Here is a 24826-nt window from a genome sequence, read left to right as displayed (position 1 = left end):
ACATACTGGCTATTAAAAAGAAAACATACACTTTTCATGGGTGATTAGCTTATAAGCCATGATTAGTTTCAATATAGGGATATATTTAAACATAGCTTTACAGACATATTCAGTTCAGACAGTGAGTCAACTGATTCTTCAAATACCTGCGTAACCTTATGTTTAGGCCCCTTGGAGTTCCTCAAGATGTATCACTACTGTAGTAGCAGAAATACAAGTTCAAAATAATACAGAACTTAGTTATATACTATTTTATGTCATAAAATATAGAAAAGTTATTGTAATGAAATCTTTTGATACTAATTTGTTCTTATCTAAGAGTGTTTGACTTACTTTTTTTACATATTCAGGCAATAAATTTACCTTAGGCAAAGTAAATACAATTCTTGCTTTCAAACATAAAACCACTCCTTAAGGATTCTTTCAAAGTGAATAAAAATATGCCAAAAGGCTAATTTTGCTGTCACTGAAAGATTGTCCTGTCCAAGTGCCAAAAGTAGTGTGACTTATTTTTAATTTTGAAGGAAAAGGAAAATATCTAATTTATGATGTGGAACTTCCACAATGGTAAAGTAGCATGTTTACTATACTGAAAGTTCTTTTACTCCTAAACAGGGAAACTTTGCTACAAATATAAAAGCAAAACCCATTTTCCAGAATTTAATAGTAAATAGGGAGTGAGCTACTAATAAAGAACATCAGAAATAATCTTTGGAAATTGGAAACACAAACAAAATAAAAAGAGAAAACCCTATGAATCTAAATTCTTTCTACTTTTCTTTCTAGTCAGTCTAAGGCATGGTTCAATTCTGTTTTTCAGTTTCCAAAACCTAGTGGAGGGTTTCTTTAAGAACAATGTAACCACTGCACTACAGCTCTGAACAACCATTTTATAAAGTTTAATAACATTCTAATAGAATGACTTCTTTCAGAACTCAGAATTATGGTCCTTTGGGGATGAAGAATGAGAACATGTCAACTGTGTCTTTCATACACTGAATAACAGATATGTGGTGCTACTATCCTCAGCATTAGACTTCTCAGCCTTATTACCTAAACACTGGGGTCTGATCCTAACTTCAATAAAAGAGCAAAATAATGAGGTATGCTTATTTCCTAAACAATTATTCTAGTGGAAACAGAAACTCTCAACTTTCTAAAGTTGGTTTACTGTTTTTTTTTTCTTTTTACTTAACAAGACATGTAAAAAAAGGAAGAAGCTATAGGCGAGAAACTAGCAATTAGCTAAAGAATATGCCGAAATAGGGACATTATGCAGGCAGTTTATAAAAAAACATTAGCTTTACACATTTGAAAGTGTAAAACATTAGCTTTACACATTTGAAAAGTAAAAAATAGTATACATCTTTAACAAGGAAAAAAATAAAAATAGGATTACAGATGTTTATAAATGTAAATCAGGTGAAATAAATGCTGCATGTAAACTATTAAATATAGTTTAAAGAACACACCATTAAAACTGAAAACAAGACATATACATGAAACATTTATTATGAGTAGTCATAAAATCTATGGCAACATAATGTGAAAAAATTAGGCAAATTGTAGATTTTTAAATACTAGATATCAAATTTGCTGATTATAACAAAATTGATTTACTGAGCACTTGCTATGTGCTTACTAGGATAAGCACCTTATATAAATTATGTCATCTAATCTGGACAACTATGAAGTTAAGGACCTCTCTTATCCTTATTTACATATGAATAAAAAGGTCACATAGCTAGGAAATGGAAGACTTGGCATTTGGATTCACAGCTTTCTCATTCCATAACCCAGGGTATTTAACCATAATTCAATTTCATATAGTTAAAAAAAATTCTTAAAAAAAGAAACAGTTTTTACAAGTGTATCTTTTCATATATAGATCAATTAGGTTATTATTAGAAATCAGCTATCACTTCAAATAACCAAACAAAAATAACTGTCACTACCAGAATCTATGCTACAGAGTTAATAGCATGCTTTGCACATCTCTTTTTTAAAATCATAAACTCCTCTCAGGTTAACAGAACCTTCCCCCCGTCTCCATTTTATCACTCTTCTGAAGATCAAATGGTTTATATACAATTTTGGAGAAACAGAATGAGGAAATAAGACTGAGAATTTGGAAGAGGATAAATAAGGTGGAATATTAAAATGCCCAAATCGGCATTATCATTGGCTTGAGTAATTCTCCATAGATACAGATCTACTCTGGATATCAGCCTTGGGGACTAGATTATCTGGTAGGTCCTGACTAACTTGTTCACTGGATATACTTCTTCCCTATAAAAAGAATTCCATGTTTGGGTGTAAAATGTTATATTAAGTTTGTTGCTAACCAGCCTCTCATTTAATATCCATTTCCTTTCTGACTAATACTTCTTGTAAACTCACAGCAGTTTTAAATACCTGGCATAGAGTCAGCAATACAGGTATGGCAGCACAAGGTGTTCTGGAGTAGGACTAGCTTTGGTGTAAACATCCTATCTAAAATAGCCTTCAGGTAAGCTGAATGTACTTTTGTTGCCAATTTAAGCAGAAGGTGAAATTTGGAAATACAGAGAATCTCCATACACTCTAAGTACATTGTATCTCCATACATTGAAGTTTTAAAAATTGTAAGTTAAAATGAACAACACTGTAATTTTCTAACCTTCACTTACGTTCCCAACAAACAGTTTAAGGAAAAAGTTGACTGCTGCATATTTCCATTCTATAACCCTTTTTATCCAAGTATCTCCAAAATCATAGATAGTGAACTCTGACTAGCTGTTCTTAAGGAAGTTGAAAAGCAGAACAACCAAAGATGTCAGGGTAAAAAAATCACTAGGCCTTCAACTCTCTGAGCATGTAAAATTTTCATTTCTACTCAGTGGAAAACTGTTAAAGTTTGCTAAGGAGAATTTTATTAAAATCCAAGTTCTATGTACTGTCAGAGTCACTTAAGGTCCCCATTCTTCTGGTGCCATAATTAATATCTTTTGGCCACAGAAGAAAATATTTAGAGGCATTGACTAAGATCCCAAGAGCCCAGCTTTCTGGACGGACTGTAAGAGAAGCATAACCATACTACATATCTCTGGAGGTCCAATCCCTAAGGGATTCCTTATATAACTAATTTAATTTATGACAGGTATATAACCACACAGATTTTTAACACTTGAAAGGATTATAAAAAGACCATTTTCCTATCCTCTTATTAAAAGACAAAAGTGCATTCTAGACATGATAAATGATTTGGCTAAACTTACGTTGTTCTAGGTTGCCATGATGGGTCTTGGCTTTTACTGAATTTCTTCATTTAGCATGTAGATCATAAAATGCTGAGGAAGGGAAAAGGGGAGTGGTGCGGGACTAGCTGAAAAGTTATAATCCTAAATATCCACTTTTAGCATATGCTGATTTTTGCTCTGAAGGATCTTTTCATAATTCATTTACAGCAGAGAAGCCATATTTTAGCCACTAAACAGGTACAGAGATTATGCCTTTGTCCTTACAGTTTATATTCAAAGTTATATAATATGGCTCAGAGGATATAATCCACCTTAATCTTAATATTCTAGCAATTTATACCAAGTGCTGTACCTCATGGCAGGTTTAAGTTTGCACAAAAGACCTTTTATTAAATTTATTATCATTTTTTATTTCAATAGGTTTTTGGGGAACACATGGTATTTGGTTACACGGATAAGTTCTTTAGTGGTGATTTCTGAGATTTTGGTGCACCCATCACCCAAGCAGTGTACACTGTACCTAGTGTGTAGTCTTTTATCCCTCACTCCCCTCACACCCTTTCCCCTGAGTCACCAAAGTCCATTGTATCACTCTTATGCCTTTGCATCCTCATAGCTTTGCTCCCACTTATGAGAACATAAGATGTTTGGGTTTCCATTTCTGAGTTACTTCACTTAGAATAATGGTTGCCAATTCCATCCAGATTGCTGCAAACGCTATTATTTCGTTCCTTTTTATGGCTGAGTAGTATTCCATGGTGTATATATATGCCACAATTTCTTTATCCATTGGGCTGGTTCCATATTTTTGCAATTGCGAATTATGCTGCTATAAACATGCATGTGTAAGTATCTTTGTCATATAATGACTTACTTCCTCTGGGTAGATACCAGTAGTGGGATTGCCGGATCAAATGGTAGTTCTACTTTTAGTTCTTTAAGGAATCTCCACACTGTTCTCCATAGTGGTTGTACTAGTTTACATTCCCACCAGCAGTGTAATGATATTTCCTTTTTACGACATCCACATCCTCATCTATTATTTTTTGATATTGCATTGTGGTTTTGATTTTCATTTTCCTGATCATTAGTGATGATGATTATTTTTTCGTATGTTTGTTAGCCATTTGTGTATCTCCTACAAAAGACATCTTTATCAGCCCAATTTATTTTTATCCAAGTGCTCATGAGGTAAATCTTAAAGTTACAGAAAGTAGTTTATATATTTGAGATGTAAAATCTCCATTTGTTTATTAAACAAAAATAACTACATAAGGTGCTATGCTGGGCATTGTGAGGGAGATAAAGGTGGATCAGAGAAAAATAAGACACCTTGTACAGATGTAAAGCTTGTATCTACAAAAGGGTGCCCAGCCAAGGGGGGCAAATAGGGCTGAAATGTTGCTCATGCTCTGACAAGCTTTTTGCCCTAACAGAAAGTTGTCACCAAGTGGGGTGAAGGAGCACCTTTTTCTAATCCATGTAATGGTGCTTGGTAGGCTAGCTAGTGGTGGCTTTGGACACAAATGCCACAAATCTTTCAATAACACAAATCTGACCACAACGGTCATCACATTTTTCAATGGTTCTCCATTGCTGAAAGGAGAACAGCAAGTTCAGATGATATTCAAGTTCCTTCACATTTAAATCTCACCTACTTTTTCTGCTTCATCCCCTACTACTTCCACATGAAGACTCTTTCTGCCAATCATATTCAACCTTTAACTGATTTTAGACCATATCATGTTCTTTCATTCATCTCTGCCTTTCCATCTGCCCATCAAAACTCAGAAAAAAAATTATTCTGGGTATCATCTATCTCATTTAATCCCAGGTAGTGTGAGTTACTTCTCCTCCTTTCTCCTACAGCATTCTGCACATCACTAGATCATGCCACATAAATACATTATATAGAACTTTGTTATTTATACCTTTCATTCTAAACTGCAAACATTATTCACAATACCTAGGAAATAAAAGAAATTAATTGATAAAAACAAGGTTCCTAATTTTAGGTAGCTTATACTTTTTTGGAGAAGATGAAAACAAGGTAGGTAAAGACAATTACTATAAGAGAAAAATGTATAAAAATGGTACAGATATTTCATATCTGCTGTTTAGTTTGCTAAGTCATTATTCACAGGAGTTGACAAACTTTTATCAAATATTCAGAGATGTCAAAGGGAACTATGAAAGTTTCCAAGAATGTTGTGTTGACTCAGAGGCATTAGGAGATCGTGAAGAGTCTTTCAAGTGGAATTGAGAGACCTGGTTTCTGGTCCCAGGTTTGTCACTTATTTGCTGTGGGATCTCAGACAAGCCAATTGCTTTTGCTTGACTTTAGTTCTTTGGCTATAGCACTGCTCTCACAGAGTTAGGGTACTGAAATAGATAATGTATATGAAAATATGATTAAAACTAGAAAGTGCCACTTCAGCAAATGTTAAAACTGACATTTTTGGTTGGTAAAATGACTTAGAATCAACACATAAATCTACCACCCACCTAATATTAATGCCCACCAAGTGTGTGTGAGACAACTGCTTTGCCGGACTTTAAGAAGTGCAAGAACTGATCTCTGCCCTAGAGAATCTGTGTTTGGGGAGATGAGGCAGCTGCTCATGTTAAAATAACTACAGAGGCCAGGCACAGTGGCTCAGGCCTGTAATCCCAACAGTTTAGGAGGCTGAGGTAGGAGGACTGCTTAGAACAGACATGGTGAGACCCCCCCAGTGTCTACAAAATTTTTTCAAAAAATTAGCTGGGCACAGTGGCATGCACCTCTATTCTGAGCTACTCAGGAGGCTCGGGCAGGAGGACCACGTGAGCCCAGGAGTTCAAGGTTGCAGTAAGGTATGATCATAACATTGCACTCCAGCCTAGGCATTAGAATGAGACCCCATCTCATGCAATGACTCTGATATTTTAGTTTGGGGAATACTATCACAAGAGACTTCACGTAGGAAGAGTACAGACATTTTAAGTGGCTATAATTGCTCCTTCTGTTTTCACTGTGTGGGAGAAAAAGAAGATGTCAGAAGAAATCTGTCTCTAAAAAAATAAAACAACTACAGGAAAAAATATAGTAGCAGCTAAACAAGTGAAACAAAAATAAGTGTAAAAGAGTACAAAAGAATAGGCTATTTCTTGGTGGGGTGGTCATTATGGTTTAATGACAAAGTAGTTATTTCAGTAGGTCGTGTAAGGAAAGAATACAGCTGGCCCTTGGTATCCAAGGGCAACTGGTTCCAGGAGCCCCTTAGATACCAAAATCCAAGGATGCTGAAGTCCCTTATATAAAATGGCATAGTATTTGCATATAACCTGTGCACATCCTCTTGTATAAGTCATCTCTAGATTACTTATGACACCTGATATAATGTAAATGCTATATAGTTGTTATGCTATATTTTCAAATTTGTACTTTTTGTTGTTGTATTGTTATTTTTTATTGTTTCTTTTTTCTGAATATTTTCTACTCCCAGTTGGTTGAATTTGCAGATGGAACCTGCAGATACAGGGCACTGAGTATTTTGAAATTCTGGGGCATAGATACAGAATTTTAGTGTAAAGACACAAGAAAGAATACAGAGATAGCAAAGAAGATCTCAAGTAAAAATAGTAGACCACTTGGTGATAGCAGCATGTTTTCATAGGGCAGTTTCTGATTAGGCAGGAAAAATAGGTTGCAGACAGTCCCCAACCCTTTTGGCACCAGGGACTGGTTTTGTGGAAGACAATTTTTCCACAAATGGGGTGGGGTATGGTTTCGGAATGAAACTGTTCTCAGGCATTAGATTCTCATAGGGAGCACACAACCTAGATCGCTCACATGCATAGTTCACAATAGGGTTCGTGCTCCTATGAGAGTCTAATGCCACTGTTGATCTAACAGGAGGCAGAGCTCAGGCTGTAATGCTCACTTGCCTGCCACTCACTCATGCTGTGCAGTAGTAGTACTGGTCTGCGGCCAGGAGGTTGAGGACCCCTGGTCTATAGGAGGGTGCTAAGTACTGTGGTGCTCTGCTTCACTTTGGAGACAAGTACACTGCTGCTAGCTGCTTTCTAAAAATAATAAGTAGAGAGCTTAAGACTAGGTCAAATGGTCCTTCCTTAGAATCCTTATTCCTATCTCAGATGTGTTGTTTGACTGGTCAGATGAACAATCTATGTCAGATTCTAATGCAATGACTCTGATATTTTAGTTTGGGGAATACTATCACAAGAGACTTCACGTAGGAAGAGTACAGACATTTTAAGTGGCTATAATTGCTCCCGCTGTTTTCACTGTGTGGGAGAAAAAGAGAAGATGTCAGAAGAAACGTTAATCAGTGAGATAGAAAAGTAATTTAAGGCTCTCCTTTTATTAGCTATAATAGCTCAAGCATAGTGAATAGGACCCTTCTTGAATTAATGAGGCAAACTAGAAGGTGATTTTTTTTAATGTCAAGCTGGCATGAAGATCTTGTGCTATTATTAGACCCAGGAAGGCATAGACTACACAACGGAATTCAGGGCCTGACAGATCATTAAAAAATAAAATAAATAGACTAAGTTTACATGAAGTTAAAGCTTTTTGAAAACTCAGTGTGAAATGTATTTAACTCCAATGAATTGCTTTAAAAAGATTTTCTAGAGCTAGATTCATAAGATTATAATAAAAAAAGACTATAGTAAGCACATTTTACGTTTTAAAGAAAAGGAGGTGTTTTTTTTGCTCCTGACTGCCACATCATGAGTTGCATGCCTGTTCCCAGGAAGGGCCTGTCCCAATCAGCTGTTCCCTGTTACCGCAGTGTCCCCACTTGGCTGAAGCTGGCCTCTGAAGATGGAAGGGAGGAGATTTACAAACTGGCCAAGAAGGGCCTGACTCCCTCACAAATCGGCAATCCCAGGGGATTCACTGAAAGGAGGCTAATAGCCAAATGCAAATAAAAATTCAACCCCACTTTTACAGATATCCGTCTTTGGCCTATGTCAGCAAATTCCGATACACAGAATAAATTATGCATCTTACTCATCACCTGTGTTCCCAAGCATAGGGCACACGGGGTAATGAGCCCAGTTACTGCTTTTTTTGTAAACATATTTGTGACAGTTGATTTCCTGTTAGAGATAAAACTCTTCCAAAAGTAACTGGGATAATTTGATAAAAGACACATGAATAAATGAAGTGAAATTGCTACAAATAACTTAAAAAACAAAAATCAAAGCAAAAGAAAACAATAGTGATAACCAAAAAGACTGACTTTCTCCTGAGAGAGACTCCAGCTGCTTTTAAATGGCACATGTTTTTTCATGAACTGAGAGCTACAGCCAAGAAGCCAGGACAATGAGGGCCACAGCCACAGGGACAATGAGTGGCAGGTGGCAGAGATGGCTGAAAGATGCAACCTGCTTCAGTCTCCCCTCAGAGGCTGCTCCCTAACGGCTGTATTCCCCTTCCAGCTGGTGACAGACTTCCTCTTGAGAGTCTCCTGAGGCTTACAAAAGTGCTTCAATTCTCTGTATAGCCTCTCCACAGAGGAAAAATGGAGTAACTTTGAGCAGAAGGAGCTAGTTCAAACACTGAGCTCGTCTAAGCTTTTATGGAACAATGTTGATTGGGCAAAATAAATAACCAAGTGAAAAGAAAATAATTTTTTAAAGTAACCTCTCCTCATCCCTGTCATTAAAAGTACCAGTAGTGGGCACGGAGGCTCATGCCTGTAATCTCAGCACTTTGGGAGGCCGAGGAGGGCAGATCACCTGAGATCAGGAGTTCAAGACCAGCCTGGCCAATGTGGTGAAACTCCGTCTCTACTAAAAATACAAAAATTAGCTGGGCGTGGTGGCAGGTGCCTGTAATCCCAGCCACTTGGGAGGCTGAGGCAGGAGAATTGCTTGAACCCAGGAGGCGGAGGCTGCAGTGAGCCAAGATCGTGTCACTGCATTCTTGCCTGGGAGACAAGGGCGAAACTCTGTCTCAAAAAAAAGTACCAGTATCATCTCCATCTTAATCATCCTCTACAACTTTTTCACTAAAAATAAAAAATGCTCACTACACTTCAACATTTTGTTTCTCAAAAACAACTAGAGTGCCAGGAATTTCCTCGTCTCTGGCTTTCCTGCCCAAATTCTTGTTCGTATACCTAATAGTATACAGTTAAATAAAATTAATTTTATATAATCTTGAATATAATATACTATTCTCCTGTGAGGACAATTAATTGATAGTAGTTTCATTTTTATACCCAAAGTGTTCAAAGAGACACTCCAACTCTGAGAAAATGGCTGTGTCTACAGCAGGGAATTAGAGGGCTCCTCTTGTAACAAATGAGAACTGAAATCTATTTTTCGTAAATCTAATTTAAAAATCTTTTTCCCCCACAGTTTACCAAGTGCTTGTTAAACACGCACCATGTAGAAGGTTCTGTATGAAGACAGAGAAACAGAGAGAGATGAAACCTTTTATCGTAAGCATTATTTAACCTGTCCTAAATCTCCTGTTTATTAACTTTAAGACTTTTAAAGAAATAATAATAATTTTCCTAAAACAACTGTGTGAACTGCCTAACTATTCAGATCAAACCAAACCAAACCAAAGCAAACCAAAGCAAACCAAACCAAACCAAACAAAACCAAACAAAACCAAAACCCTCAACAGGGAACAAACCTGCCTCATCTAAATTAGAAACCACAGAACTACTAAGACGTAGCTGTTAGCAAAATTTCTGAGTTGTAATATACTAATTATAAATAGGACCACAATGGGATCCCCTCCCCAACCCAAGCATTATGGAACACAAAAATATAATTTGAGGAAACAGAATTTTCTGCTACTTTTCCTGTGACGATTTTCAGAAGATCTCATATAAAAATTAATCATAAATGTGCTTACATGTTAGATCAAATAAGAAGTGTACTATATAAGAATTAGCAAGTCAGTACAATAATTGCTGGCATCAAATAAGGATTTTTTTCCTTTTAGCCAGACAGAATCTCACTGGGTTTTACTTTTGTTTTGCACTTCAATGTTACTACCATGAATTACTTAAAAGTGAGAAAGGCACATTTATATCTTGCTAACTGCTCTTCCAGTTCACTCAAGTGAGAAATTTATGGTTTCTTCATCTTCCTCTTGCTGTTTCCTACAAACTGCCATATCCTCATACATGATGCCAGCCCTTGTCTCAAATCAAAAACTGAATTCTAGAAATGTTGGAGCAGTCAGTTAACCATAACTCTACATTCATTTTAACTTTATGGATGGTCATAAAGATCATTGTTTCAGAGGAGTTAAAGGTGAGAGCACTTCAACTGCTTCTCAAGCTACTTTCCACATGGCTTTTTATTCCAGTGGACTTGAAAAATATAAAGGAGGAAAATCAAATACAAATGCTCCTCAACTTATGACGGGGCTATGTCCTGGTAAAGCCATCATTAGTGGAACATGTCTAAGTCGAAAATGCATATATGTGTTTTTCTGACTTACGATATTTTTGACTTGTTATTTTCAACTTAAGATGAATTTATCCAGATATAGCTGTATTGTAAGTTGAGGAGTGTACTGAGTGTGTACCACTTTTGCACCATTGTAAAGCGCCAAAATTTTAAGTCAAACTGTCGTAAGTTGGGGACTGTCTATATCTGTATGTATCTATGGTTCTTGGGGCGAAACAATGAATAGATCTGGGATTTATTTTGGCTGTTGTTATTAGCTATGACTGCATGATACACTAAGTCCAGTTCCAAATAGACTCTCCGAGTACCACTAATGATCTGTCATATGGTAATCTCTTCGGTGTTTACATAAGACGAATGAAAACAATAGCAAGCAAAATAGAATGTGGAGTCCTAGCCTATTGAGTAATTCAGAATAAAAATAATCTGTAACCTTGTACTTAAAAAAATATTAGTTTCCCATTACAAGTCCACATCACTGGTGTGACAGATGCTATTTCTGTGTCGAGGTACATAGTTGGTCCTTTCCTTAAGAAATGCAGGTAGAAAAGTTGCACAATTACTTCATGGAATTTTATTTGGTAAATAAAAATAGCTTAAGTAAAGAGTTGGCAAGGAGAGAAAAAATGTTTATCTGTCATACATAAAAGTCATTTTTATATTTTCACAGAGGTCTTCCTGTTCTTGTCAAGAGTTTATCTTCAGAGGTAAGGGCAGAGGGTCCCTTCTACTGTGAGACAATCTTTAATACAAAATTAGACTGAGATAACTTGCCAAAATGATAAAAAGATGATAATGATACAATCTCTTTGCTTTGCCCTTTATATTCACGATATCCTAATTTCATTTCTATGCTCTCCACGAGGAAACAGCAGGGAAAGTAGTAGTATCATTTCCATTTGATGGGTAAAGAAAGCAAAGTTAGAGAAGTGTGTGATTGGTTAGAAACTGCTGTATTAAGAAACCCAGTGGAAGAATCTACTTCTAGTCTAGTGTTCTTCTCACTATATTATGCGATTCCTCTGAAGACTACATTTTGAGAAATAATATGAGCAAGTAAAAAACAATTGTGATATAATAGAAGCCACGCAAAGTGCAATTTAACTTAGTGACTATGTCATGTAATGCACTTCCTGTTTCAAGATTTCTTAGTATATGGTCATTTAAAACACCTCACGGCAAGCAATTTATTTTGCTTCACGACCTCAAGCCACTGCTTTCCTCCCACCAATGTATTTTGAAAGGAACTATCTTACCTCTGCTCCTGAGTATGCATCAGTTTGAAGGATGAGTTCATCCAGGTCAACTTCATTACTGACAGGCATGGAGTGAAACTGCAGCTTAAATATTTCCCTTCTTGTTGCTGCATCCGGTAAAGGCACATAGATGATTCTATCAATTCTTCCAGGTCGCATCAAAGCCTATAAAGAAAATGAGGCTACATGAATTAACCGGGCTCAGAACTGACATTCTATCTCAAAGATACCTAGGGAAAGATGTCCGGAATTTCACGAACAATTCACTATTATCCATAATTGGTGAATAAAACAAGTACCAGAGATTCCATAATCTATGTCACAGATACAAACAATGTCAAGAGTACTTTTGAAAATAGGAGGATAGGCGCGGTGGCTCACGCCTGTAATCCCAGCACTTTGGGAGGCTGAGGTGAGTGGATCAGGAGGTCAGGAGTTCAAGACCAGCTTGGCCAACATGATGAAACCCTGTCTCTACTAAAAATACAAAAAAAAAAAAAAAAAAATAGCCAGGCGTGGTGATGGGCACCTGTAATCCCAGCTAGTCGGGAGGCTAAGGCAGAGAACTACTTGAACCCAGGAGGTAGAGATTGCAGTGAACCAAGACTGCCCCACTGCACTCCAGCCTTGGTGACAAAGCAAGACTCTGTGTCAAAAAAAAAAAAAAAAAAAAAAAGAGAAGCAATATTTATGGGAGGGTTTCCATTCTCAGCAATTATCAGGTGAATAAAAGATGACTATTTGCTTTTCAAAAATGTGCAAATAATTTGCACTCATTATATCAAAAGGAATTTTTTTTTGTAACTTCCTTAAATAACTATTAAAATATGGTTTAAGGACAGGCACGATAGCTCATTCCTGTAATCCCAGCACTTTGTGTTTTGTTTTTTTTTTTCTTTTTGAGACAGAATCTCATCTGCCATCCGGGCTGGAGTGCAGTCTCGGCTCACTGCAAGATTCTCCTGCCTCAGCCTCCCTAGAAGCTGGGACTACAGGCACATGCCACCACACCTGGATAATTTTTATATTTTTAGTAGAGATGGGGTTTCACCATGATGACCAGGCACGTCTAGAACTCCTGACCCTCAGGAGTTCGATCCGCCTGCCTCAGCCTCCTAGAGTGCTGGGATTACAGGTGTGAGCCACCATGCCCAGCCAATCCCAGCACTTTGGAAGGGCAAGGAGGGAGGATTGCTTGAGTCCAGGAGTTCGAGACCAGCCTGGGCAACATGACAGAACACCATCTCTACAAAAGAATACAAAAATTAGCTGGGCATGGTGGTGCATGCCTGTAGTCCCAGCCACTCAGGAGGCTAAGGTGAGAGGATCACTGGAGCCCAGGAGGCGGAGGTTGCAGTGAGCTGAGCTAGCACTACTGCATTCCAGTCTGGGTGACAGAGTGAGATTCCATTAAAAAAAAAAAAAAAATCTGTATCTATATCTATATCTCTGTATCTATAGCTAGGCTAAGCTGTTAGTTGTTTCAGAGATACCTCAAAACAGCACAGTTCTAATAAAATAATACTTCTAGAGCTGAATGCAGTCAAATGAGCCTTCCTGATATTTTACTAGAGGCTAATGCCTACATTATTTTACAACTAGTTAATTCACTTATTCAGAAAAATTTGGTGAGCTTGTATTACATACCAGACATTGCTCTTGGTAATAGCAGAAAGCACGAATAAGATATGTACAATTGACTATTGCAATGGTTATACATATCTGTGAATATACTAAAAATCAATGAATTAAATATTTCAAATAGTGAATTTTACGATACGTGAATTATCCTCAAAGTGGTTGAAAAGAGGTATGTGTTTAAAATCTCTCTCTCTGTGTATCTACAGAGGGAATGTGGCAAGTTTTAGCAACTTTTAAAAAGAACAAAGTGGAAAAACTTACACTACTTGACTTCAAAATTTATAATGCTAAAGAAACAAGATAGCATGAGAGTATCTAGAGGATAAAGATACAGAGAAATAAAATAGAAAAAGGAAGTCCATATTGATTTTAAGGCACTCAACAAGGAAATTATCTTAGGAAATGGTACTGTGAATACTAGAAGTCCATATGAAAAAAATGAACACTGACCCTTACCTCACAGCATACTGAAAAATAAACTTGAAATATATGAGTTGAAACTATAAAACTTCTAGAAGTATAAAAGAAAAAAATGGATAAACTGGTCTTTACAAAAATCAAAACAAAATTTCTCTTCAAAAGGTACCTTTAGAAAATGAAAAGACAAGTCACAGACTGGGATAAAATATTCACAATATGCATATTTGACAAAGGGCTTGTATCCAAACTATATAAAGAATCCTCACAATTCAATAATAGGAAAATAAACAACCCAAAGTAACTGAACTAAAAATCTGAACATACTTGCTAACCATACAGCTCCCTTTGTGAGGTAAGTATGTGAAAAGATACTTAACATCATTAGTTATCAGATCAGTGCAAATTTAAACCACAGTGAGATACCATTACATTATCATAAGAATGATGAAAATTAAAGACACTAACAATACCAAAGACCGATCAAGGACATGGAGCAGCTAGAACTTACATACACTGTTAATGGGAATATAAAATAGTACAACCACTTTGGAAAGCTATTTGTCAGCTTCTTAAGAAGTTACTCCTAACAACCTAATTATTTCACTCCTAGGTAGTTACCTAAGAAGAAAACCCATATCTACACAAAGACTTATATATGGAAGTTCACAGATTTTCCTCTACCTCCTGCGCTCAAGTGATCCTCTCTTCTCAGCCTCCCAGGTAGCTGGAATCACAGGTGTGCAGCACCATGCCCAGATTTTTTTTTTGAGGTGGCATTTCACTCTTGTTGCTCAGGCTGTAGTGCAATGGTGCAATCTCTGCTCACTGCAACCTCCGCCTCCTGGGTTCAAGCGATTCTCCCACCTCAGCCTCCCAAGTAGCTGGGATTATAGGTGCCCACCACCATGCCTAGCTAATTTTTTGTATTTTTATTAGAGATGGGGTTTTGCCATATTGGCCAGGCTGGTCTCGAACTCTTGACCTCAGGTGATCTGCCTGCCACGGCCTCCCAAAGTGCTGGGATTACAGGCTTGAGCCACTGCACCTGGCCCCAGCTATTTCTTTTGTATTTTCAGTAAAGATGGGGTCTTGTCATGTTGCTCAGGTTGGTCTCAAATGAATGTGTCCAAGTGATCCACCCACCTTGGCCTCCTAAAGTGCTGAGATTACAGGTGTGAGCCACTGTGCCTGGCCCACAGTAGCTTTATTCACAATAGCTAAAATTGTAAACAACCCAAATGAGTGATTAGTCAAAACATATAATGGAATACTACTCAACAATAGAAAGGAAATAATGAACACTCAACAATGTGCATGAGTCTCATCATGCTGAGTCAAATATAACAGACATAAAAGAGTACATACTGCATTTATATAAAATATTTACAAAGTCTAATCTAATCTATAGTAGCAAAAAGCAACTAGTGGTTGACTGCAACCTGAGGAAGAGGGAAAGACGGACTGCAAAGGGACAAAAGCAATCTTTTGAAGGTGATGGGGATGTTCTGCACCTTAATTGCAGACGTGGTTTCACAGGTTTACACATGTCTAAATTAATTGACTTGTACATATTAGTTGACACAATTATTGTATGTAAGCTGAAACTAAATAAAAAGGATTAATAAAGAGTAGTAACTTGCATTTGTTAGACTCCCAGTATTTATAAATCAGTAAATTTAAAGGGGAATAAAGATATTTTCAAATTTCTCAGTCTGGAAAGATTATCTTCTTTGACTAAGGAGTTTGGAAAAAATCACGTAAGAAGTCATGTAAGAGAAAGACTACTTATTTAACGAGCTGTGACAGATCAATTTCTACGATTTAGCCACCAATTTGGTGACATGTATTACAACCATTTCACAATCTCATAGTTAATTTGTTTTGTTTTTGTTTGTTTGTTTTGTTTTAATATACTTCACCATGTTCATACTTAGAGTTCCAAATAGACTGTTAAAATCCATGGGGTCGATACCATCATATCTCATATCAGTGCTTTATAAAATACTTGAGTGAATGTTAACAAATGTAGGGTTTTCTTGTTAAATAAATTCGGAGAACACTGTGTAGAAACAAAATAAAAAGTTTGTATAGGTTTCTATATGAAGGAATTTTTGTAACTTACATTAGTGGGTAATAAAAATATCCAGGAGAAACCTATGGTAGTATGTAAAAATTCTATTTTAAATTCCCAAACTCTAATCATGGAACATCTCAAAAACTAATATTCCTCTTCCACCTTGGAAAATGCTGTTGTATACTTTTTATATATGTTATGATACCTAGAAGAGGGTGATTGTCTACCAAATATCTATCAATCAATTCTTAAACACAAATTAGCTGGCAAAAATTCAATTAGGAAAAATCATAAAATAAATATATCTCCCTTGCTTAAAAATGAGTGTTTTAATTTTTTGCAGACAATTCTACACACCTAACATTAATTCATTAAATAGAAATGATGCATGATTAGCTTTCTTAAAATGTATTTTATCAAAGAATTCAAAACTCTATTTCAATCATGGAAATCACTTCTTTCTATCTAAAACAAATACAGTACTCAGGAAATAAAGATGATTTCAGTAAATACATATTTACAAAATTAAAAATGTTATCTAAGACAAATAACATTAATATTTATATAGTGCTTAAGCATCTATGAAGCATCTTCCACATACTGTAGCTCATTTAATATTCCCCCAAATTTTGGGAATTAGATATTATTATATCCTTATTAAGACAAAGAAAATGAGGCTCAAGGTCATATAACTTACAGAAACTGGGCTGAAATCTGGGGTTTCTAAATGTTGAATCAGTCCTTTTTAATTTTACTATTTTGACACTACAGGATACTCATTATTGATGAATAAACAAAATTCTCTTTCTGAAATATAACTAACAAAGTTAAACAATTCTCTTATCAAAAAAATTATTAAGCATCTACTATGTGCCAGACTGATTTACTTGCTTGGGATAAAGCCGTGGAGAGCTTGGTTCATTTTTTAAAGTTGAAGTTGTCCTTTTCACCCTACTGGAGTAACAATTCTAGGCTATTTTAAAATTTCCTTTCTAATAGTTGAAGGAACACAGCAAAGGATATAGAGCATACATGTCAGCTAAGTCACTGGAACACTCAGCATATATCTGTGTGTGCTTATTTATTTATTTTTTTTAGCTGTAGCTATCCTCAGGCAGTGCAGGTTGAGTATACTTCAATGATCATAACATTGTCTGGGCCAACAGCCAGCTAGGCTTTTTCTGGCCTGATCTTGTCAGTGAAAGTTATGCTTAAAAAATAGTAGGAAAGAGCCTTCCTTCCTGTAGAACTCTGAATGAGTTAACACCCTTCCTAGAATTTCTTTAAAAATACTGTTTTGGGATATTAGGGTGGAAGACTGCATTCTGAATGACAGCATGTTCTATTATTATTAAAATCACCATATGACAATTCAATGAAGAAACAAGTCAAGGCTTTCTAATACTCTGAACCCTTCTGGCTCCAAGGCCATGTTGGATATTGTGGTCTCTCCATTAAAACTTTATTAAAAAAACAAATCATAGAACAAACTTCCTTTCTGAGAACTTATTCAAGACCTTGGGCAAGTCTCTACATCTGTAACAGCCTCAGTTTCGTCATGTGTGAAAATGAAGGCGGCTCTTTAATTACAGGTGCCTATGTGCATTTGACAAAAATTCCCCTCAAACTATACATAGGCAAAAATACCCCAATTTTGCAAATAATTCCAGAGAGTTCACCTGAAATCTGCTTGTGTGCTCCAGACTAAAAATTATCATATTGGATGACCTTTTAAATGGGCCTTCCAACCCCCAGTTCTAGGATCCCCTGCCATTCTCATACAACAAAATATCCACAGCTTACACTGCATAGTCATTACTGTAAACATGTTAGTTTATTATGAAACCAATATCCTTCTTTTCTTCTGACCTTTATATCAAGGACTCAAAACATCTGGTATTTCACATGAAGGAGTCTTAACTATCAAACCTTACACCGCAATTATAAGGCTGCCTTTTCTTTTTTATAAATTCTGATATTCAACACTTATAGTTGTTTCATGTTCTATCAAATGCTCAAATCTAATTTCATTACATAGACATACTTGTTCAGACAAAAGTATTAAAACAGACACCTTGAAAAATCAGGTCCCATTGGCTCCCATTCATTTAAAATAATCAACAAGGGTGTGTATGTGTATATAGGGAGTGCCTTCCTCTAGGAAAGGAAAGCAGCATTGAGCCTTTATACTTTAATAAAAACATATCAATGAATCATGATTCATGGAGAGAATAGTTCCAGAAACCAGAGAGAGAGGTGGATCTTTGGTAACAGCTCTGAATTATCTCAAAGAAACCTTGGATTTATTCTAGGTATCTCTTTCTTCCTTTAAATCCGACTAATGCATAGACCTGGCGAACACTACTTAAATCTCTCTTAAAACTGTCACTTCTACTCATTTTTCTTTATTGTGTATTTGTGTGTTTGTTTACTGTCTGTCTTTCCCAACAGACTGTAGACTGTATGTAATGGCAGGAATCATTCATTTTATTAAACACTGTAAGCTCAGCTATGGCACATATAAGGGACCCACTAAATGTTTACTCAATGAAATCAAGCCAACATAATCATTTGTCTAGAATATCGTAACTGCTGTGCTAGTTGTTTTTCTGCCAGCAGTCTTATTCTTTCCCTCTTTTTCCTTGCTTTATCTACATCATGGCTAACGTGATCATTCTAACTGCAAATACCTTAACTTCCTATTTTCTAATCATTTAATTGTACATCAAAGAAAAAAGTCCAAGTTCAAGTACAGCATTTCTCACCCTGTGAGAAAAAAAAAGGAGCTGTAGATAAGATAGGAGTTACACTAAAATTATAGAAACTTGAAATGCTATATTTGAACTTGGACTTGCTCAGGAGCACCTAAACACCCAGTCAGTAAAACTCGCCATGCTGCTTTCTGCCTCCCTATTTTCATATATACTTCTCCCTCTGCTCAGAATGACATTTTATCTTCTTGTCTATCAGGGAAGCTCCACTTCTTGTTCAAGTCTCAGCTTAAAAGTCTTCTCTTTTATTGAAACTTCTATGACTCTTCCAAGTACATAAATGAATTTTAAACTTGTAATTTGGCATACAAGGTTAAAAGTGAGGGCAAAAGCATCAGCTTAACTGGAGGAAAATTCTAGCTCAATCACTTATTAGCTGTGTGTTTGGACAAATCAGCAGGTGTTTTTATATCTGTATTGATATAATGTGCTTAGCTCAGTGTTTGGCATATGGCATGTATGCTTCAGTAAGTATTAAATGCTATTATAGTGATTACTGTTCTTATATAATTATCTTCAGTACTTGATTATGAGATCCTTGCATACAGGCAATGTTAGTAATCTCTGAATTCTTAATACATGGCAGATGTTAATGTTCTTTGAATAAATGGAACAATGAGCTAGGAGGTTAGAATAATAGATTGAAAAGTCAAGTCAAAATACAGATTCTTGATTTTCATTTCTAAATCTCAATATTTAAAAAGAATTGGTATTTAGCAATTCTCTACTTGCCCCCTTCTCTCCCTGTTTCTTATCATAGCCTCTGAAATGCTCAATTCATAACCCTTTCCTAATAGATAGAAGAAACATGCTTGCTGTCTGCAATAGAAACCTGATAGAGGGATCAGCTCTTACAAAGGCCCAGAACATTCCTGTATCTGTTAAATCTTTCCATGTGTGGGTTCACATTACTTTGCCTAGAGATATACAAAGCTAACTTTTGAAAATATTACTGTATCTTTGACTTTAGCTGCTGTCTTTTAAAGCTTGAAATTCTCAATGTTCCAGGAACACAATTTCATAATAACTCTTATGCAATTTAGTAATTTTTAAAAGTGTAATTACACTGGGAGAAGAATGACTTTAGAGACTAATAAAATAAGCAGTAGTATGTAAAATCCATGACAGCCTATGCAAGGAGCACTCTGCATTATATTATTTGGCAATTAAGCTTTTGGGACATTGAAAAATAATGTAAATTACTTCAGTCTGGGTATCTGCTGAACAGGCATCAGAAAACAAAAACAGATTTTATATCAAATTTGAATTAAAAAGTCTTAACTACCCACAAGATATTTTAAAAGTAACTAAAAAGACACCTACTAGACAATTTTGTGTGTGTGTGTGAAGCACTGTGAGGAAAACACAGAAGCATATGACTTGGTCCTTACCTTAAAGAACTTTAAAAAGTATAGAAAGATCAACACGCAAACAACTAACTGCAGCAAGCTTTGATCAACAGGCTAAGACACTAGTAGAAAATGATAAAATACATAATAATTACCAAATTAAGAATTTAAGGATGAGGTGAGTCAAATTATACTTGATTCATGCTGATACTAAGAGCCAATCATTTAATGAGATAAAACCAGAAACATTTACATAACCCATACATAAAACTTTTTTGGAAAAGCAGAAATAGTTATGAGAGGAATGTGTTAGAGATCAAAATCGATCAGGCTAGGCACAGTGGCACACACACAACTGTAATCCCACACTTCGGGTGGCCAAGGTGGGCAGATTGCTTGAGCTCAGGCATTTGAGACTAGCCTAGGTAACATGGCGAAACCCCATCACTACAAAAAAAAAAAAAAACCCACAAAAATCAGCCGGGTGTGGTAGTACACACCTGTAATCCCAGCTGAGGTGGGAGGATCACTTGAGCCCAGGAGGTTGAGGCCCAGGGAGCCATCCACCACTGCACTACAGCCTGAGTGACAGGGTAAGACCCTGTCTCAAAAGAAACAAAAGATCAATTACACTTAAAATAAGCAATAGGCTCTGTTAAACAAAGGAACCAATTTTCATAATTTTTCTCTTAGAACTTTTAGCTTAGTAAACCTTTTCACAAGAAATATTTTGAGATCTTTCAACTTTAGAGTATAGCTAAGTGGATGGTAATGATATATATATTTATATTAGTAATAGTGTACACACACATGCATACAAGTAAGCACACACACCCTTTACATAAGTAACCCATTTGAGACGTGTATTTATGAAATCATGGGCAATATAATTTATGGGGGAAAGAAACTGTTTCCAAAAAGCCAAGGAAGGGAGATTTTTATTTGTATTTTTAAAAACAAAATCATTATTGGTGTAGTAGGTGTAACCTTAAAATTAAGCTTTTACAAATGGGTCAGAAAATGGAAAGAGAATTTCTAAGGGTCAAAATTAATTGATTTAAGACTTTAATTGGAAACAAAGAGCTTCACATATCCTTAAAAAAATCCCAGAAACATTTCCCCAATCCAAATGAGCCTGGCTTTAAATGACAAGGAGGGGAAATTTACCAGATTGACAATTCGAGAAAAGACAGAATGAATATTATAAGCAAAGAAGAAAAGCAATGCACAAACCATTCCTAGGAGGGGGAAAAGGTTTACTGTGGTCACATGTAGGGCAGACTTTCCCAGCGGTTACACTGGGAATGGATTAAAGGATATGCTTAAGATATTGTTTCCTTCAGATCTCAGAAGGGCCAGAAAGCTCAGAGAAGCCAGAGACTTCAGGCAGTCAGACAGTGGTATCATCTAGTTATTATTCCATATGTGACATGTCATGAAAAATTTGGGAAGCACTGGTGGAGGATGCTTAGAAACATGGGGACGTGAAGGTAGATTAAGAAAAAAAATCCACAGGTAGAATTACATTACATATGGTATGTAATGCCAAGGAGTTTGGTCCTCATCTTATAGTCCATAGCAAATTGCAGAAGGTTTTTAATGAGGAGAGAGACAGGCTTGATTTTCTGTTTAAGAAAGTAAACGATTCTGGCAGCAGTGTGGAGGAAGCACAGGAATGAAGTGCAACTTCCAGTTAGGAAACTAACACAATTTTGAGGCCCTAAATTAGAACATGAATAACAGCAGAGGCAGTGAACCTGAAGAGGACAATTTTAGAGATGTCTTTGAAGTATAACTGCCCAATGTTTTCAACTTATTATTAGACACTTGCCCCTTCTGACAATGCCACTCCATTGTGCAAAGGGAGATAAAGATAAAAAAGAATTTATTTTAAATAGATTTGTAATTATTCTGCAAAGAGAACAATATCTGCTAAATTAAAACCTGGATTTTAACAATGTTCCACGACTTGACTTTTCAACTGCTGGAGATGCTTTTTAAAAATACTTCAATTTGTATTATAACTTTAAATTATATTCAATACAAGTTTAAAGTTGATTTAATATAATCACTTCCCCATAAAGCTGAAAAAGTTGTGGGAGTCTTTAGTGCTTAGTCTGAGGCTTCACAGAGCAGTTCAATCCCACAGACATTTGCTGAGTATCTACTATGTGTCAGGCATAGGATTAGGTACTAGGGTTATAATGTTCTTTGTTCTTTATAAAATAATTCATTTGAAACAGATTTCTGTATGTCAACATGTGAGCATATGTTTGTATTAAAACAAATAAATCAATCAGTCTGTAGGCTCTCTGTCTAATGTTGGGCTTGCTCAGTTCTGTAAAAACCTGCAGCACTGTGCAAGAAAAGACTTGATGCATTTGACAGCAGGTGTTTAGGAAAAATGCACCACAGTAAGTAGCAGCAATTGACAATGAGCACAAAATGAAGAGAACAGAAGAAAAAAAATTAGCATGCACACACATACACATACTTAAGTTATTTTATTAGCATATTTTCTTTGTCCATTTCTATTAAAGAGTCATTTTACAAAGTCAAAACAGTATGTATCCAGCACTAAGCCATATTCTTTCTCTTGTAAAAAGTGAATCTGCTTTTTGAAAAACTATAGGGCCAAGTGAAAACAATGCAAGCTAACCTTTCCTATGTCTCTATAGAATTCACTCTTTAAAAAGGGTCTCCATAAAGTAGAAGAGGAGTGAAGAACTTACTTAAATATTTACATATTTTATGATATTTAAAAATATATAAATCCATGGGTTCTTAATGGGGGTAAGGGGGTAGTGGCAGTGGGGAGAAATGACCTGTCCTCTGCTTCTTTTCCCAGCATCATCTCCTGTTATTTGACCCCTCCAGGCCCTTTACTTTCTACTAATACCGAACTCCTTGTACTTCCCCTAAAATTGCTATAAGCATATTCTTCACCCCTCTCTAATTTATAAGTAGTGATCTCTATCTGAACAGTCCTGCCTACCCCCAGGCCACGTACTCCAGGAAAATCCTAGTTATGCTTTCAAATTATTTCTATACAAACAAAGAAACTGTCATTTTCTTCTCTATATTACTCCTAAATATTGTTCGCATTTCTTTTGCACATATCACACAACAGTTGTTTATATTTTCTAATGCCCCCACTGAACTATAAGATATTCAAAGAACATATATTTTTTCCCAGTTTAAAAAGAAATTACAATGTCAGGTGATCTGCCTACAGACACCTACTAGGTATACAGAAGCATGCAGACAAGAAATATATAAGATAGCAGGTGGTACCAAAAACATGTTGCTCAGAATATGTGTTTCTGGATAACTAAGGGTTTTAACTCATTACATATAAATGATTTTTAAAAACCTAAAATGAAAGTCTTCTGATATATACTACAAAGAATGGATGATACAGTAAATGTAAACAAAGGTTTTCTTGTTGACTCAAAGTCTTCTTTTCCCTCTCCATCATTCTTAAACAATGTTCTGTGCTGAAGTTATTAGATGTTGAGGATACAGATGCAGTAGGACAGATTTATACAATGTGACTTGAACAGGCACCAAAGGACTGATGGGTTGCACAGTGGTGACTCTGAGCGGTGATGCAGAGCTGTGGATACCGCCTGCCTGCACTTGAAGAGTTCATCAATGTTTACACGTCCTCTGAGAAGAACAGGGTGTTTCTGTCTCTCACCCCAAAGAGACATTGTCTGTGTTTTCTATTCCTGCCACCCCTCATTTTTTTTAAAGGTACAAAATATCAAGATACAGAAGCTATTTCTTATCAGTCCCACCAGAGTGCAGCAGGGCTGTTTTATCCTTTTCTTTGCCTTTCGTTTTCTTTCTCTCAGGCTGGTCCCAGCCCATGTCTGAGTTCCATCAGTCCTGCTTTGGGTGTTCAGTGCACCTTCCTTTTTCCTTGTCTCTGATGCCTTGTCTGATAATACATATTATGAGGTTTGTCTTTTGTTTTTTTCATTTTAAATCTTACGTATTTCACAGTTCAAAATTCTGGCTCTATTACTTACTGAGTTTTATTTATTTATTTGAGACAGGGTGTTGCTCTGTTGCCCAGGCTGGACTGCAGTAGCGTGATCATGGCTCACTACAGCCTTGACCTACCGGGCCCAAGTGATCCTTGCACCTCAGCCTCCCGAATAGGTGGGACCACAGGTGTGCGCTACCACATCTGGCTAATATTTTAATTATTATTATTTTTTTTGACAGACGGGTCTCCCTACATTGCCCAGGCTGGTCTAGAACTCCAGGACTCAAGTGATCCTCCTGCTCAGATTATAGGTGTGAACCACCACACCCGGCTGTAACTGAATTTTTAAAATTATACTTCTAGGGTTCTAGGGTACATGTGCACAACATGCAGGTTTATTACATAGGTATACATGTGCCATGTTGGTTTGCTGCCCCCATCAACTCATCATTTACATTAGGTATTTCTCTTCCCCCCAGCCCCCCACTGCTATTGTGAACAGTGCCACAGTAAACATACATGTGCATGTGTCTTTATAGTAGCATGATTTATAATCCTTTGGGTAATTACCCAGTAATGGGATCACTGGGTCAAATGGTATTTCTAGCTCTAGATCCTTGAGGAATCACCACACTGTCT

At 36.3% G+C, this 24826-nt stretch overlaps 1 protein-coding gene and 1 long non-coding RNA gene across 3 annotated transcripts in view; one reads left to right on the top strand and one right to left on the bottom strand.

Annotated features, from left to right (window-relative positions):
* SPATA5 (spermatogenesis associated 5) overlaps positions 1-24826 on the bottom strand; it is a 374551-nt gene that overhangs the window by 49774 nt on the left and 299951 nt on the right. For both annotated transcript variants that reach the window (XM_033215186.1, XM_033215185.1), the window contains exon 15: positions 11939-12103. In XM_033215186.1, the coding sequence (XP_033071077.1) occupies positions 11939-12103 (165 nt within the window). The remainder of the gene's footprint in view (positions 1-11938; positions 12104-24826) is intronic.
* LOC117085880 lies at positions 972-11574 on the top strand. Its single transcript, XR_004438116.1, has 3 exons — positions 972-1103; positions 9612-9694; positions 11353-11574. It is a non-coding gene; the product is annotated as an uncharacterized LOC117085880 (long non-coding RNA).

This window comes from Trachypithecus francoisi, unplaced genomic scaffold, assembly GCF_009764315.1.
Source record: "Trachypithecus francoisi isolate TF-2019V2 unplaced genomic scaffold, Tfra_2.0 Lachesis_group1, whole genome shotgun sequence".
Taxonomy (NCBI): Eukaryota; Metazoa; Chordata; class Mammalia; order Primates; family Cercopithecidae; genus Trachypithecus; species Trachypithecus francoisi.
This window is presented reverse-complemented; position numbering and strand designations above follow the sequence as displayed.